The sequence below is a fragment of the Akebia trifoliata genome, chromosome 4, assembly GCF_017979445.1.
Source record: "Akebia trifoliata isolate Shusen 1 chromosome 4, ASM1797944v1, whole genome shotgun sequence".
NCBI lineage: Eukaryota > Viridiplantae > Streptophyta > Magnoliopsida > Ranunculales > Lardizabalaceae > Akebia > Akebia trifoliata.
The window spans coordinates 41,761,515-41,778,740 of NC_141378.1; the positions used below are offsets into that span (position 1 = coordinate 41,761,515).

General features: G+C 34.1%; 1 protein-coding gene across 2 annotated transcripts; it reads left to right on the top strand.

Annotated features, from left to right (window-relative positions):
- The first annotated feature begins 1,210 nt into the window (after positions 1–1,210).
- On the top strand, positions 1,211–16,078 carry LOC147405033 (uncharacterized). 2 transcript variants are annotated; one of them, XR_015178055.1, is made up of 6 exons: positions 1,211–1,455; positions 2,278–3,193; positions 9,226–9,298; positions 9,383–9,504; positions 15,622–15,690; positions 15,860–16,078. XR_015178055.1 is itself a non-coding variant. In XM_086441154.1 (5 exons), exons 2-5 carry the CDS (start codon positions 2,519–2,521, stop codon positions 15,888–15,890), a joined length of 897 nt encoding a protein of 298 aa, XP_086297280.1. In that variant the 5' UTR covers positions 1,211–1,455; positions 2,278–2,518; the 3' UTR covers positions 15,891–16,075. The 2 variants fall into 2 exon arrangements, 1 of the variants encoding a protein (XP_086297280.1); XM_086441154.1 differs by lacking the exon at positions 9,226–9,298 and having other exon boundaries at positions 15,860–16,075.
- The last annotated feature ends 1,148 nt before the right edge of the window (positions 16,079–17,226 follow it).

Genomic DNA, 17,226 nt, shown 5'->3' on the forward strand with positions numbered 1-17,226 from the left:
ATTAGACCCAACTGGGTAAATCTAACATTTCTAAAAGTCTGAGCAGGAGTAACTCGAATGCTTTCAATTGGAAAATAAGATTTCTTTTTAAATGTAAACCTTACCAATTTTGAAAATTGTATGTTTTCAAAAGGGAAGTAAGCGAGCTTTTGAAAAAAAAAATGGTGAAACTAACATTTTACTCAGAAAGGAGAAATAAACCAATTTAAAAAATCATAGAAGTAAATTTTTTTAAAATCATTTTACCAAAGAAAGGAGAAAGCTTTTTAAAAGTAAAGAAAGGGTAACATTGACATTTGAAAAATTGTTAGAAGTCAAATAGAGAATCAACCATTTTCAAAAAGTCTTAAAGAAACTCCAAGGCAAATCTCTACTTTTTGTCTCTCTATTGGCATATTCTCTCATTATAGACAAGATGCTCTACTCCGAACGAATTCCAACTTCTAAATCACTATTCATGTCTCTAATTCACTATTCATGTAATAAAAAATAAAAACATTGCTATTGGCAACCCAAATTTACTTATTACACCCCAAGTTAAATATATAAAGTTTGCTATTGGCAACCCAACTTTACTTGTTACACCCCAATTTAAATATTAAAAAGAAAAAAATCCACAAATGAAAATAATTAAAAATTAATTAATTTTTGTTTAGATTTCTATTGATTGAATCGACCCTACTTCAATTTGGTCTGAACATCTTACGTTTAGTAGAAAATATAAATATATACATTTAAATTAATTTTAAAAAAATTACAAAAAAAATGAATATTCATGATCAAACTTATTTTCAATTACACTTTTTTGTTGATTTTGTTCGAATAATTGATTAAATCTGATTTTTAAAATATTTTATAAAATAATTTAAAATGTTGAATAATAATTGAAAATAAATAAGAGAAAAAAATTATATTTAAAACATATTTTTATTGAAAAAGGGAATTCAAAAATGGTATTTATGTAAAATGATGGGGACACAATTGGTATTTGTACAAGATGAATAGTGAAATAAAATTCATCTCTATTATTTTGCAATTAGAGGAGAAAACCAAAACTTTTAACCCACGTAAGCCAAAAATATTTGTCTACGGTGTGGGTTCCCTCAAGTAATAATTGGGATGCCTATAGCACCCTTATATAAAAGAGTTGTTGTGGCGATAAAAATTCTCACCTTTTCCTTTCTGGGCGCGCCCGCTAAGTACTTAACGGTTCTCTGGTTTAAACTTCAAAGAATCGGTTTTTGGGATCAGATTGTTGTCTATGATTCTGGTTTGAACTAGCCAATCCGATCTGTCTAAGTTATCTTTAATACGTAGAATATACGATTTACCTTCCGTGTCATTAATGGAGGAAACAAAAGAAGAATTAGAGACTTTGGAATCTAGGGTTTCTCTTCTCTTTCTAGACCAAGAACAAGAACGCACCACTGAACCCAAAATTCTATTTCTGGTCCGGTAATCATTCTCCATTATTCCCAAAGATCTCTAATTTGTGTTTTTTTTTCCTTTTCTGGAATACTTGATTTTGTTTTGGTGGAATTGACCTGAATTGCTTTGATCGATTGATTGATTGGGATGTATTGGTTTAAGGGAATTCTTATTTGGGGCCATAGAGCTTGTTTGAATCTTTGTTTCTGAAATTACTTCTCTTGAGTTTGTTTTGAATGAAGAAAGTTAAGGGTCTGTTTGATTCACCCTTTTTTTTGGGCACAAAATGATAATCTGAGCTAGATCGAACTTAGGAGATCTAGGAAGGATGTTACTTCAGATAACTCCCAGTCATTGAAATTCCTCTTAAAGCCCAAATCCCAAGAATATGTGCTTCCATTTCGAATTAAACAATGCTTCACAGAGTTGTTCTTTTTTAACGAACATGCGTACAAGGATGAAAATTGAGCTGCCAGAGACGAATCACCGCACCAAACATTCTCCCAAAATCTAACCTTGTCCCCCACCCCTACTCTGAATCTAATCCCCCTATCAATTCCTTTCAAAATACATTTTCACACATAACACTCATACGAACCTCTAGCCTCATCACTATACCAACCAAACCTCTTATCCCCATGTTTAGCCTGAACCACCCTCCTCCACAAACTGCCTCTTTGGTTAGTGTTTGTTTGTTATTTTGTTTTGGGGGTGAGGGTGTTGTTGCTTCAGTTTAACAATTCAAGTTTTTTGTTCATTTATTTGTGTTATATTTTGATATGGGAATTATAATTATGGTTTGAAACTTGGGTATTGAAATGTTGATTGATTGGATATTTTGATGGTTAGGCATCCATGGTAGTTGGGAAGCATACCGAAGACAACACATCCTTAGCGGCTGTTTGCTTTCGAAGCCAAGAAAAGTCCCAGCCTCCCAGGAATTAACATTGAGGCACCTCAAAATATTGCAAAGGAGAATCATCGACAAAGAAGTTTAGATGTTGGCCATTCAAAACAAGGTAGATACTTCTACCATGACTCACCACTTTCAGAAGAAATTGGGGTTTGGATACATGTTTCCTTTCCACCAATGTCGGAAAGTGAGCACAACGACTGGAGTAGAGGCTTCTGCTCAAATGGCGACTACTTCCCTAATGAGGACATGGGGTGGAATCAATTTGTTGAAGAAGATAACTGGCTAACTATGTGGGATGTAGTACTCAAGATATTACTTGTGGCCCGAGGGAAAGTGAGCGCTCTTGCTTTGGGCAATATCAATGAATGTGGGATTTCATGGTTATCAAGCCATCTTCTTGAGCAGGCATGGAAGGAGATGGCTCAAACTCTCACTGAGACAAATTTTGGTAATACAAAAGAAATTATCAAAGCAGAACCACCAAAATGGTTGCCTGACAGTTCTGCTTCAGCTTGTATGTATTGTATCATGCGTTTCCACCCTGTTATGTGCTCCAGGTATCGCTATTGGTTTTGTGGTGGGATATTTTGTAGTGAGTGCTCTAAAGGGAGGAGTTTGTTGCCGGTGAAGTTCCGAATGGGGGACCCACAATGGGTTTGTGATGTCTGTTGTGTATGGCTCAAGTCTGTCCAGCCGTACTTAATGGACCACGTAAGTCGTGCTTCACAATTGCCAACTCATGATCTGACAGATCTCAGTACTTTGAGATCTTGGGTTGACTTCCCATGGGGACAATCCTTGGAGCATGAGATTTACAAGACCAGAAACGCAATTCGGAGTTATAGTAAGGTATGCTCACTGGTCTAAAGCTTTTGTTTAAAATGTCTTGCAATTTACTTCCTTCCCCCTTCCCGCGTGACACCCAAAAGAGGGATGGATGTGTTCGCTTCAACAAGGAATCTGCTTGCATGTCTTAGCAAAGTAGTGGAACTAGAGGTATTTTTTGTCTTTCATAGCTTGATAGGTACCTTGTATTAACCAACCAACTACTCCAAAAGACCGATCTGTTCGAGAGGGGGAGAACTATGAATATAAGAGGGTTAGGGGGCTTAACTGGGGTATGACACACTTGAGAGTGGAGGAAAATATACACTTAACACTCCCCCTCACCCAAAAGGGTGTAAAGAATTTAACTTGTGACCTATACGAACCTAGTGCTCTGATACCATATTAACCTACCAACTACTCCAAAAGACTAATTTGTTGAAGAGGGGGGTGAGGGAGAACTATGAATATAAGAGGGTCACAAGGCTTAACTAGGGTATGAAACACCCGAGAGTGGAGGAAAATATACACTTAACACTCCCACTCACCCATATGGTGGAAAGAATCCAACTCTTGACCTATACGAACCTAGCGCTTTGATACCATTATTAACCAACCAACGACTCCAAAAGACCACTCTATTGGAGAAGTAGGGTACTATGAATATAAGAGGGTCACGGGTCTTAACTGGGGTATGACACACTCGAGTGAAGGAAAATATACACTCAACACCTTGAAGGACCTTACAAATGCCTGTGATCTTTATTGGTTGAAGACGGTTCACTTTTGCATACCTGTAAACTGTTAAAAAGCCAGCTGAAATTTTGGAAACATGGAACAAGGTCTCTCCTAAAAAATCCTTAAAAACTATGATGATTTATGTTGCTTTTCATTTCATTTATACTATTGTCTCAGGGTTTGTTGCTTGTAATACAAACCTGTTTGCACGTGCACTTGATGTACTAATCTTTCTCAACTGATAAAAATGCATTGCAATCATGTAATAATTTGTTGTCTTGCTAAGAAAGAAAAAGCTTACTTACTAGACTATCAAGATAACTCCGAAAACTGAAAAATCTCATCATATAGGATCCAATAAAGTTGGTCGGTTCAAATAGTGTTTAAAATAACGAATCAAGTAAACTGTCATGAGTTTTGTGAATCGTTTTAAGCACACAATTTCAAATGTTCTATTTTCAAGATAAGAATTTTTGGAAATAAATTACTTTCATTAATAGGAAAGTTCAATAAAACCTAAAAATGTAGAATTAAGAAGAAATTTTATATAACTTTTTAAACTGATTTTAAAGGGTTTGACTTGTCCGAGTTGATAAAATTAAGTTTCCGAGTTTTTGTATGATGGAGATGATTGGACACCTATAACAAAGACCTTGGGTTTGTTTACACTACTGTAGTTGCAAAGATGTACCCACCATTTCAGATTTTCCAACAAATTATTTCTCAACAAATTGTTTGCTTGTACTCAATTGTACAGGGAAAATTACAACAAAATCACTTTTGTATAATTGTTTAACCATTTTTGGAAAATCATTTTCTACTGTTAATTTTTTGTGCAAGTATTATATCTTGCACCGTAGGACCCAAAAATTCAAGTAAGCTATGAGTTCATGGAAGAAAATGGAATTTGTAAAGTAATAAAACCATTCTCATCCAGACTATTCTTATTGCACCAATCAGCATGTATACCACACGAAATATATTAATCGTGTCAGGTGGAAGTATCAGGATTGGATCCTATCTAATTAAGGAAAGAATCTTGATATAAAAGGATCAATTCTTTCCATGTGGATATTTACTTTACTTGGATAAGGATCGATTTAGTAGTTGAGGAGGGGGGTTGTTGTTGATAAAAATGGGTGCTAATGAACCAATGGTGTAACACTACGTGCATTGAAAAACAGAAAAAAATTATCGGGAGCTGATCCTCTATAGTGCTAACCAACAGTTGAGAATGTGACATCATCTGGAGAAAGATATCCGTTGGTTTAAATTTAGGAACTCAGTGGCCATCCATTCTAAACACAAAAAATAATTCTTTTTGAATTATTGTTTTAAAATCTTTTTTAATCTGATCTAGACAATGAATCTAACATGTTTGAATGGTTATTTTATTTTCAATTTGGTATTTTATACATTTTTCAAAAATTGCTACAAGGAACTAAAGGAAAATCAAGCTACAGAGGATCTGCTCCCAAATTTCTCACCAATTTGCATGATTGGATTTCTTGTCTATTTCCATACACGTGGCGCCAAGTCATTGGATTCATCAGCCTAGCATCATTTGGCATTAACAACAAATCTCGATTCTTTATATGGGAAGAGACATTTTGAAACGGAATCTGAAAAAAAAAAAAAAGGATTTGTGGAGGTAGGCATCTTTGTCGAATCATGTAAATCTCGTTGTTATCTATTTTTAAGAATTTTTTTTTCTCTTTTTGTTATTTTTGTGATATCTTTGTGGGCTTTGATCAAAATTTGGATCCCGAGGTGGATTGCAGATTTTTGCGTCTGTAAGATTCATTCACTTTTTCTTAAAAAAAAATAAATTACCATAATTTATTTCATTGACAAAAAAAAAAAAATGATATATTTCATGATCATTTAATGGACATAGGTGACGAAGAGGACACGTAAGTAACAAGTAATACCATTTCCCATTTTTCCCTAATATTATCGATCATTTGCCCGAAATTCCTGAAACACCATTGGATTGTTCCAAAGTGTTACCCACTTGTCCCTATCACCTAATTACTAACCCAACGAACTTCCCAATCACTCACATAACCGAAGTTCTACCCAAACATCGACTCCCAAAGTATCAAAGTGTGGTTGACATAATCCTGAAATACCAAAGAGCTGTCAAAATTTTACAAACATACAAAGGTAAAATATGTGAAACCTAAAAATATTTCAATTATGTAATTCTAGTTTCATTTAAATTCATAGAGTAGAGTCATAGTTAAAACCCTATGTTTTTGTTAGAATAGACTAAAACACCTCTTAGACATTGCATACTCAAAAGATCAGAAGAAACGATGGAGTATCTTGTAGATTTCAAAGCCCACTTTAAATTCAATATTTTTAAAATTATTATTTGATCTCCCTAATATCCAAATTTGAAAGTTCAACTTTATAATTGTGCCATTATTGCAATCAATTCATTACTTGGCCACAATCTAAGGATTCAAATAAGATCAAATTCTCAAATTTCAAAAATTGAAAAAAAAAAATTGTTAGGCTTCGACAGACAAATTATAAAAACCCAAATTTGACAGGCATGGGCCATGGATTTTGACTTGTCAAACTCACACTCTCAGTCTCTATGCGATTTGTTTTCCCTCTCTCCCTCTCACTTTTTCTTTGTCTCTCTCCCGATTGTGATAAACTCCTCTCTCTCTCTCTCTCGATTGTGAGAAACTATAAGATCTCTATGTCTCCCTCGATCTCATTTTCCTCTCTATCTGATCGCTCTCTCAGTCTCTAATCTCTCAATGCTGAAAATGGAGTGAAAAAAAGTCATTATGAAGATAAAATCTAGGGTTAACTGGAGCCTCAAAGTGATCTCTTGATTTCTCAGGTTGGTGGATCCATAACGCCGTTGAGGTTATTGAAGAAGAGATCTAGGGTTTATGATTCCACGAACTCTTTGATCTCTAAATTGGTTTTAAACCTTATTTACTTGGATATGATTTTGATTTTTTCTGTGAATTTGAATAGTGAGGATCAAGGTTCATGATCTCAAAGCTAACTCAAAGCCAGATTTGTTAAGCTAGTTGAAGGATCTAAACATAGAACTCGCTCTGCTCCGTGTCTCTAAGGTCACATGTGCACACATGAATCTCACACTTCATTTCCCAATTAAAAGGTTAATTTTCTACTTTTTTGTTGCAGTTTATCTCCTCTGGGTTTAATTCCAAAATCAAACAAAGGTTTTCTCCTCAATTCTCAGGATTAGGTTAAATTTCTACTTTCATAATTGATGATATAATATTGTTTCCATGATTTTACTTATACGAATCAATTTTCTTCCAAAAACTTGTAGATTATGTTAAAAAAAGAAATCTGATTAGATGAGACTGCAATATGCAGGATGGTCATTAGTTTAGTGCTGATGGAACTAAAGCAACATTAATTATATCTTATTGAAAGACCAAACTAATAATTAGAGAAACTATATATGATAGCTCTTTTTCAATATTGACTCCTATACTTAGTTTAGTTTAGAGAAATACAAGCATTGAGCTTCTCCATTCAACCTAAGTCCAATAAGATTCCCCACTTTCAATGACCTTATCTTGATGAAGTTTACATTCCAAGCACTACCACTCGTGCGGTACCCGTGGGTATCTTTAGTAAGTATTACGTCGTGAGATGTGTAGCCAACTATTACCAAAGTAGAGGCATTGTTTAATTTATGTGAAACCAAACACAAATTAGAGCTGTGTTTTCGGTTTCTATTTTAAATGTGTAGCTTCTAGTTAGAGATCTCAAAGTTAAAAATTAAGAGGAGAATAGGAGACAGTTAGATATTAATGTTCAGTTGATACCGTGAGTTCTTTTGGAAGATCTTTTAAATGGGTGAAGTATTTGTGTCAAATTTTGACACTTAAACTGACTTTTGTGCACCCTTTTCGAATTTCTATTTTTCTTTCCTTGCAAGATAGTAACTAACATTTATCATAGAGTATGAGTTCCATTCTACCTATTCCAATTGATTTTTTTTTAAGCAGATATATAAATTATACATATATATATTTTGTCTATGGGTATATGATACAAATTGTAAGATATGCTATTACGTATTTCATTTATCTTTTTATTGCATAAACATTTCTTACTTTTCACATTGTTTAGTGTTGTTTGAGACTTTGAGTCTACAAATCCTATTTTTTAGGGTTAGTCAATTCTGACACTTTCTATACGTGTTAAGCTCTTGACATCTGCATCTTTATCACTGCAACGTGGAAATAATTTGCATCTGGTGTATTGTGAATCATCCTCCTTTTGACAAGGCAAGATCAGATTAGGTCTATTTGGGACTCATTATTATTCAAATCCCATCCAATTACAAATTTATATAGTTTGTCTGAGTTAAAAGTATATTAAACCTGTACAACTCTTACTATGAGCAGATTGTATCTACAAGATGTATTCGCTTGTTTGATTTTTGGGTTTTAGGTGGAACCTAAGGAGGAGACATGTGGGTTCCTGTCAAGAATGTTGATGCATCCAATAGTGGAGAAGTCAATTTCATTAGGCTTTAATTAATTGGTTAGGATGAGGGCTAATGCACCATAAGACAGTTATGATGATCATCTGCTCAAACGAGTGATTGACTGAACCAATTTGTAAACTATATTAAACCATTTCCTGCTCTGCATCCAGTGTTAGTGTTGGATTGGGGTACATTTACTACCATACTTTATAAAGTTTTGTACCATTTTAAAATGTTTCATCCACATAATAAAATATTGACCTTAAACAACATTTGAATATTTCAGGAATGTTTCGGAATATTTATATATATATATATATATAGAAAGATTGCCTCAGCTCAAGATGAGATTTTAAAATATTTTCTACTATTATATCACTTCTCATCATCAATCTCTCATAATTGTTAGGTTCTCATACTGCATGTGTGCCACCATGTCTTGATAATGTTATTTGGGATGGTATGATCCTGACCATCCACGAAATTGAACATTGCTCTCAAGTGGGTCCACCACCAACTAGGCCACTACCACCCCCCTTCACCTTTATCCTTTGCTTCTCTCTAAAGCAACGTTGTTATCTGTCTTCCCATGTAAGCTATATATATATCCATGTATGATGTATGTGTATGGTATACGCCTTTGTTATCTGTCTTTGCTTACTCATGTCTAGATCAGATTAGGTTTATTTGGGACTCATTATTATTCAAATCCCATCCAATTACAAATTTATATACTTTGTCACTTTAAGAGATTATGTCAAGATACAATTTTTTTCCCGATTTGTTGAAAGTTCAATAAAACTACATCGTCAACTTGTAGATGCCTTCGAAGTCGACGATTCCAAGTAAGGAGTGGATAATGAAATCTAGGCTATCAAATGAATATCTCAAAGGTGTATATTCTTTCATAAAAAAAATATCAGTTAAGTTACCCCATATTGGTTCCTTTATTTATTGGGAGGATTTTCTTTTGATAGATAAATGGAAAACACAAGCTGAGTGGTGGAGCATGTGAGGTACAAGGAAATTGTGGAGAACTGATCTGCCACTATCCAACAAGGAGGCTTCGTAAATGCACCTTGTTCTTCCTTTCATTGAGGTAATGATTTTAAAGTTTATTTTTAAAAATCACGGTATTTTTTAAGGGAAAGGCTTTAGGAAACACCCTAATTTATTCATTTATGTCCATTATTCGGCAAAGAAATAGTAAGCAATTTGAAAGTTCTCTGGTTTAGCTTCTCTATCAATTAAAAACAAAATCTTGGGTTCTAGAATTATTATGTGTTAAAATGTCTTTTATGTTGCTCTCTTTATTTCTTGTGTTGGGTTCTTTGTTACTTTAAAAAAAAAATTATAACTTAAATCTTAAGGCTTGTCTCATTGTTTTTCTTTTTTCTCAAACATGCAATGTTAACAATGCATTCAATATAGTTCAATGAGAGCATTTGAAGACTTTGTGTGGCTCACCGCATAGGAATCACTGGGAGGTCTGTGATTGTGTTGGCAATGATGTTGTCCATGAGTTGGAATATGCACCTTACCTTATGAACCAGCTAATGGAAAATAGCAATATAATGTTTCGATTTGCCAATGTATCATTTTATTCACTCTTGTGGTAGTGCAGCTGCATTAGATTGTTGAGATGTCAATCTGAATTTTTTTCTTATTAGGAAATTTATAATGCAAAAGCACCAAATACTATGACACAAGGTAAATGAGTGGTTATAGGATTTTCATTAGTAACTATGACAGCAATTAGACAAGTCCTCCTTTTTGGTTGATTTTGAGTTTTTTTTTACTTGCATTTATTTTTGCCTTTCACATATATTGAAAGCCTCTTTGTTGACTTGTTTTTAGGCTCATTTTTTTTTTCATTACATAAGTGTAATGAATTGCCAGTGAACATTTGTCGTTATTGCCTTTATTTGCTTCGGTGGTAGGGTAATGATCACATCTGATATGTGTGTTCCTTGTTAAAAGAACTATGGCTAGAGAAAATTTAAGGTGTTTTTATCTAACTTAAAACTGAAAAGCTTCATAATAGCTTAGTGGTAAGATCTTTTTAGGCTCATGGATGTTAGTTTTATCTTCCATCAAATCAATCTAATTGAACATAGAAAATTTTAACAAAGTCTAATTATGCCAGCACAAATCAAACAAACCCATCAATAATAAAAAATAAAAAATAGATAATATAATTAGGATAGAAGCATTTGTAGAAATGCAAGAGCAATCCTAATAGGTAGTAAACTACGAGAAAAATCAATTGAGATGACTTTCAAGTAAACAATTTCTAAATATTTTAAAACAGTTTAAATTTAAGAGATGTTTTCTTCATCAGTTTATTTATTTGCTATTACTATTATTGTTATTGTTCTTGAAAAACATGTTTTGAAAGCATTATGTCAAAATAACTAGAAGACTTTGGCTCTAGATAGAGTGAAATAGAATGTCAGGATTGGTTTAGCCAACCCGGATCTTTAGGATAAGGCGTCGTTGTCAAAATAAATGGTGTGAAACTTTTATTGCACACAACATAGCAAAGTGTGAATGTGTCACTCTCGCCACTAAAATAGTTGCATATCATTGTCATCCTCATTTTAGACCCAGGCAAAAACTAATGCAACCAATACAGGAACAGTTCAAATAAGGATGATTACTTGTTGAAAGGGATCAACAAAAGCTATAATATTCTATACAAACACTAAACCTCTCTACAAGATCTCTTTAGGATTAGTTATTCATTCCTCAAATAGTTTGGTGGTAAGATCTAGTGGAGGTTGTTCCCAAGGTCTTAGGTTCAAATCCCTTGAACCCCTTCTTAGTCTAGGTCTGCCTTAACTCTACTGACCTTTCAAAAAAAATTGTATGAAAGTTTGACTCAAGGGAGATGCAAGCTTGAGCAAGATATTTTAGGAATCTCGTCCTTACTAACCGAATTCTTTAAACCCACTCACAAACATTGTATAACCTAGTTCTTGGTAACCCTTTCTCAATTGGGTACCACAATCCACTTTGAACTTTGGGCTCTTACTAAACACACATCCACTATCCACTTCCTCAGTTTGTGTTCTCATTTCACACTTTTGGGTTCCCATGAATGCGATACCTTTGCTTTTGTATTTGATGTTTCTCTTTCTTAAATGGATAATGTATGTGCAGGAAAAAATTTGTCAGACCATGAGCAGATGGCTTCCACATTATGGGTTGGTTGAACAAAAATTTTAAAGGTTCCAGCCATAAATTCCAAAAAGGGCAATATCATGGGAAGCTTGGATATGATAAGAGTTTTGGATGAACCTTCTAGTTTTACGATAATTCAGTTATTGCATCTTGTTGGGATTCTCTTTTATCTCATGCTCAACTTACTTGATCATGGTACTTTGTTCCTGTGGCGCCCCGCCGAACGCTAACACAAATCCCCTTGTCAGATCTCGAGGTATTATGTAGCACCTCGAAATTTCGGCATGGTTTCCTCTGTTTATGTTAGTATTCCAAGGCGTTTTACCTGCACTTGATAAACGACATACAATCCTGCATACATATACAAAATATAATACTAGCGGAAGCTTATATACGTCTAATAACGTACGAAAGATCAGAGTGCGGAAGAATAACCAGAATACAGGATTATACAAAATTTCTCACTCTGACAGAAATCCTAACACTCAAGACAGAATCCATAAAACTACCTGGGGAATTGACACCACTAGGGGGTATAGCCCTAGTACTTACCAGGTGACGAACTCTGGTTGTCTATCTGACCAATCAGATGATCCTCATTCGTACTCTATACTTGCCTCGCCAAACTCTGAATCTGAAACTAAAAAAATAGAGAAGGAAAGGGTGAGTAACAATGGTTACCCAGTAGGGAAACAAACAATTTCTGCCAATAACCCTTCCTAGCATGAATGAATAAGCATACTGAATCATTTTAAAATATACAAAATTTTACAGAAGAAACTACGATTAACTGGTACATATAGCCAGGGATGAGCAACTAAACATTTTAAAACTGAGATTACATCAATCAAGAGTACTCACTATACCATTTTCTTTATGTACAAATCTAATTGATCAAATAGAAACATTAAACATGCATTTCATTTTATATATAAAAGTAAAGCAACAGATACATAATACATAATGGTGTAGTATTGGAATTAGAGTGTTGGGGTTCACGACTGGATCGCTCCCAGTCGGGACATGATGTTATAATTTCTCTCTGGCTTTTAGTTCATGATTTTGTGGCCAGTCGTTGCACTTACCACGTTTGGTTGACCATTTATCCGGCTCAGGCTGGCCGTTTGACATGACCGTAAGCAATGAGTCTCTTTTCGATGTGTCAGAAAGTTCGACTACTATAGATTGTTAGTGATCACTGACCAATCATCTTCGTCTATGCCTATCAGGCGTACATATGATTCCCAAATATGCAAACCATTCGTATACGACCACCTTTACATTACAAGTTCACTGGTAAAGATAGAGAGGAATAAACCCGGATTCCAGTTGTGACTCCACTCTCATACGCGTCCCATACCACGTATGAGTTTGGTGGTCCCTACCATACATCCCAGGATAGTACACCACTCCGGATGATATGATGCACTATCCCTTCAGGCATTCACAAACTCTTTAACAGCTCACAAAATAGCTACTTATATATATTATTTTCATGTGAAAACAAAAGAGAAATTAACAATACAAGGTTGAGAATAGATATCCAGTTTCCTACCATGCAAGTGTGGCCACCCGGCCTAAAATAAATAACATAACTGAAATGTAAACAGCGCCTCGCGCTAACATAAAGTAAATAAACATGCAACCAACAATATTATCCCTGGATATCTGTTCACCAACCTACATACAACACAACAACGTAAAATGCAGACATCACCCCTCGGGTGTGACTCTGACATTTTACCGTTTCATACCCTTTTTCCCTTTTTCCGATTTTTACAATTTTCAGTCTCTTTAATAAAATATCCATTTTCTGATATTCATCAACTCAATATGAGTTCTTTGAATATTAAATCACATTTTTCAACTATGAAATTTATTTTTATCAATAACATTGAAAAAATACAAAACTCAAACCAAAACAGGGTCCAAGCAGTGCACAAGACCCAATTTATTGAAATAACCCGTTAAAATACCTTACCCACGTATAATTTGTTAAAAATACAATTAAACATATCAAGCATGCAATTTCTGGCGTGAATTTGAAATAACAAAAGAATTCTATATTTTGAAAATTCATCAAAATTTTTTAGATAAAATCCTAAATGCAATTTTCACAATCTACGATTATTAATAGAAATTAAAAGTTCCTTACAATGTCTAGGCGAAAGGATCAAAGAGTGTGCATGGAAATTGAGGCGATCGGTGCGGAAATTGAGACGAACCGAACTTCGAAGCGGCTGATTTTTGAAATCAACCGGGTGATTTCGAAGATCTTGATGTGATCGTCTCTTCTCCCTTCTACTATGAAAGACGGTTTGACCCCGAAATCGATGAAAATCGAGGTTGAAGTTACGAAATCTCCGTATAAAAATACGGCTGATTTTTGACTATACGGGGTGAAAAAGACGAGAAAACGGAAGGAATTTGGTTGGGTTATGTAGAGAATGAGGCTGCGGACGTTTCTCCCTTCTGCGTCGGAAGACGGTTTGACCCCGAAACGGACGAAATCCGAGGTCAAAGTTTCGAAATTTTCGTATCCAAATACAGCTGATTCTTTACGATATCGGGTGAAATAGAAAGTGAAACGAAGAAAGGTTGGGTGGGTTTTGTAGATGTCGAGGTTGCGGATCTTTTTCTCTTCTGCGGCGATCGTCGAAAGTGGACCATTTGTCGTAGATCTACAGTTGAAATTTGAAGAGAAAAAAAAACGAAATTTTTTTTTGTTGGCTGTTGGACGGTTGGAGAAGATGAGATATATAAAAAAAAAAATTAAATTTTATTTATATAAAAGTTGGGACGAAATCGGTATTTCGCCTATTGTTTTGATCGATGATAACTTGATCATCCGGACTCCAAAATTGACAAATGAATACTCTATTTCGCCTAATTTTTCGTTCTGGATCTAATGATGCAGTCAATTTCTACAAATTATGTCTCCATTAAAAAGTTACATTTTTGGCCTGAGGTGACCCCTAAACTTGATGTCGTTTTCGTTTTTGACGATAATTCGACTTCCTGATCTCCAAAAATGACAAATAAATAGTCCATGTTCAATAATTTTTCATTATGAACCCAATGGTATAATCAAATTTTAAAAATTATTGCTCTAATAAAAAGTCACTGTTTTAGCCTGGTCCGACCCGGTAATCGAGGATTTTGCAACTTTTATATTCGGACTCGCATTTGAACGTGCTTACAGGCTAAACTATGTTTCTCGATCATTTTGAATCTAATGGTGAGGTCAGATTCCATTAAAAATGATCAGAAACATCCTAAAATTTTACCCCTAAATCCCACTTTCAAGATTTTCTTAAAATTCCACTATTTATTTTTTCTTCGAGATACGAATTAAAAATTCAGGGTGTTATAGTTCCCTCACATTTAGCTGGAAAGCAGTACGTAGTTTATAGTTTTAGAGTTAATTGATGAATACGAGGTGCTATTGAGTCTGATAGGGATGGGTTCCTGTTTTAGGATATATTCTTTATCTCCCATGAACATATCATAGCCTTGGTTAGATGATGGGTTTGTGATTTTTAAATGTTAAGTTGCTTTTTTCATTTTAGTGCTTTTCCAACTTTATTTTGCAGAGGAACTTGAATACATGATGCATTGTTTGAGTATGAAGATATATATCAAGCTATTGCAATTTCTCTTTCAAAAGAAGATAAAAACAAGGAAAACTATAATTGGTGAGTAATATGGCTATTTTGTGTGATTGTGAATGTTCTTGGCATTCTTTGATTGCATGATTATATTTTATGTCTTAACACAAATAAGTAATGTGATTGATGACTTATACTAGTTGCATTTGAGTATGGTCAGTGGGTTTGATATTTTTCATGTCTGTATATAGTCTTTTATGGATGGGTTCACTGACTGAGAATCTGAACATTGGATTGGTGGGGCTTTAAAGAGTGTGTAAACACGAACTGAATTCTAAGATAATGGTGCAATTTTTATATTTATACTATTTTATATATATATATATATATAGGCATCATGCATGATCTTTGTTTACACAATGCAGGACTTGTGGATCATTAAAATGTTGTCTTCCTGGCTTGTTAAGAGATGCAACTTTCAGTAGTTGCCTTTTGTAAGTACTACCTTTGAAATTTTTTCTGTGATGTTGAGAGTTAGATTTTCAGTTCCTTAGCACTTTTTTCTTGAATTTCAGTTATTGAGTTATGACAAATGCTTTCGTAAAGATGATACTTGTTATAATATTTTGTCTTTGATAAATGCTTTTGTTTTCGTTCATTTAGGTTTATAACAAGATCGGATTGTAACATGTGACTATGGATGGAAATCACAGAGGAACAAGATCTAATTAGCTGACTCAAAAATCTTTCGGATAAGGCTTCGATGATGATGATGGCAAGATCGGTTGTTTGTAAATCAAGAACTCATTGTAATCAGCATGGCTTGGATGTGAATTATCTAACAAACTAGATTTGCAATTATATTTTAGATTTTATTTAGTGAAATATAGTTTTTATGGATTGTGTGACAATAGTTTGAATGACTGGATGTTGATTGTTGGACGGCTTGGTGTACAACTGGATATCGTATATTTGTTTGCGGGCTTTACTAAACTACAACAAAAAAAAATTAATTTTTATTAGATACAATTCAAGTTGAAAGTTGCCCAAATTTGATGGCTTACAACTGTCAAAATTTCCCTAGACAAATTCTACAGCTTTGGGTAATTGCATTTTTTAGTTAGTTTGATGTCTTTGGGCCATAAAAAAAAAAAAAAATTCTATATTGAAAATTTTGACAGGCAAATTTGACGGGATGGTGCGTCAAATTTTGCAAAATTTGATGGCCCTCAACTGTCAAATAAGGCACTTTTTCACATAGTGCCTTGGATTCAATGAATGGCAGTGATTCTGAAGAATTCAAAAATTCAAAAAAAAGGTAATTCGCGGGCATCAGAAACTATGTGTCTACAATAATTATTTATCAATACTATGTGGTAGCTTTGTTAGCACATAAAGACAAGTATGTCCGCACTATGTGTACATAGATCTTTCACAAATTGGTTATTAGGGTGAAATTTACTAATATTTGTTATGTTAAAAAAATCATATGAGGATAAAAATATCAAGACTCTCTATGTGATTATTTAATATAACGATGTAATCAATCTTTCCCAAAGTGATAACAAATTTTACATGAAAATAGAAAATAAATGAGAGGAAAGAAAGCTTACAGATTGTATTAAAGAAAGAATAATGAAAAAATGGGGACTCAAAGGAAGCTTTCATTTATTTCATTTGGTGGATGAAAAGGAATCAAAATGTCTTTACCCTTTACTTAACTCGTTAATACGTCCTTGTACAACGATAAAGATGAAGTAGAGAAGAAGAAATAAGAAAAATAAAGAAGGAAGAAGAAGATGCTCCGAACCTCGATCACATGGATGAAGAAGAAAAAGAAATTGGAAGAAGAAGATGACGATAAGGAAGATGCTTTTCTAAAAACTCGCACAAATGAAGAAGAAGAAGATGGGGAAAGCTTGTAAAGCAATCTTTTGTCATCTTTCTTTTGTCTCCCAACCTACCATATGCTAATGTCAAGTCAGATTTTCTAACTCTTACTTTTAAGGGCATTTTCATCTTATGAGAAA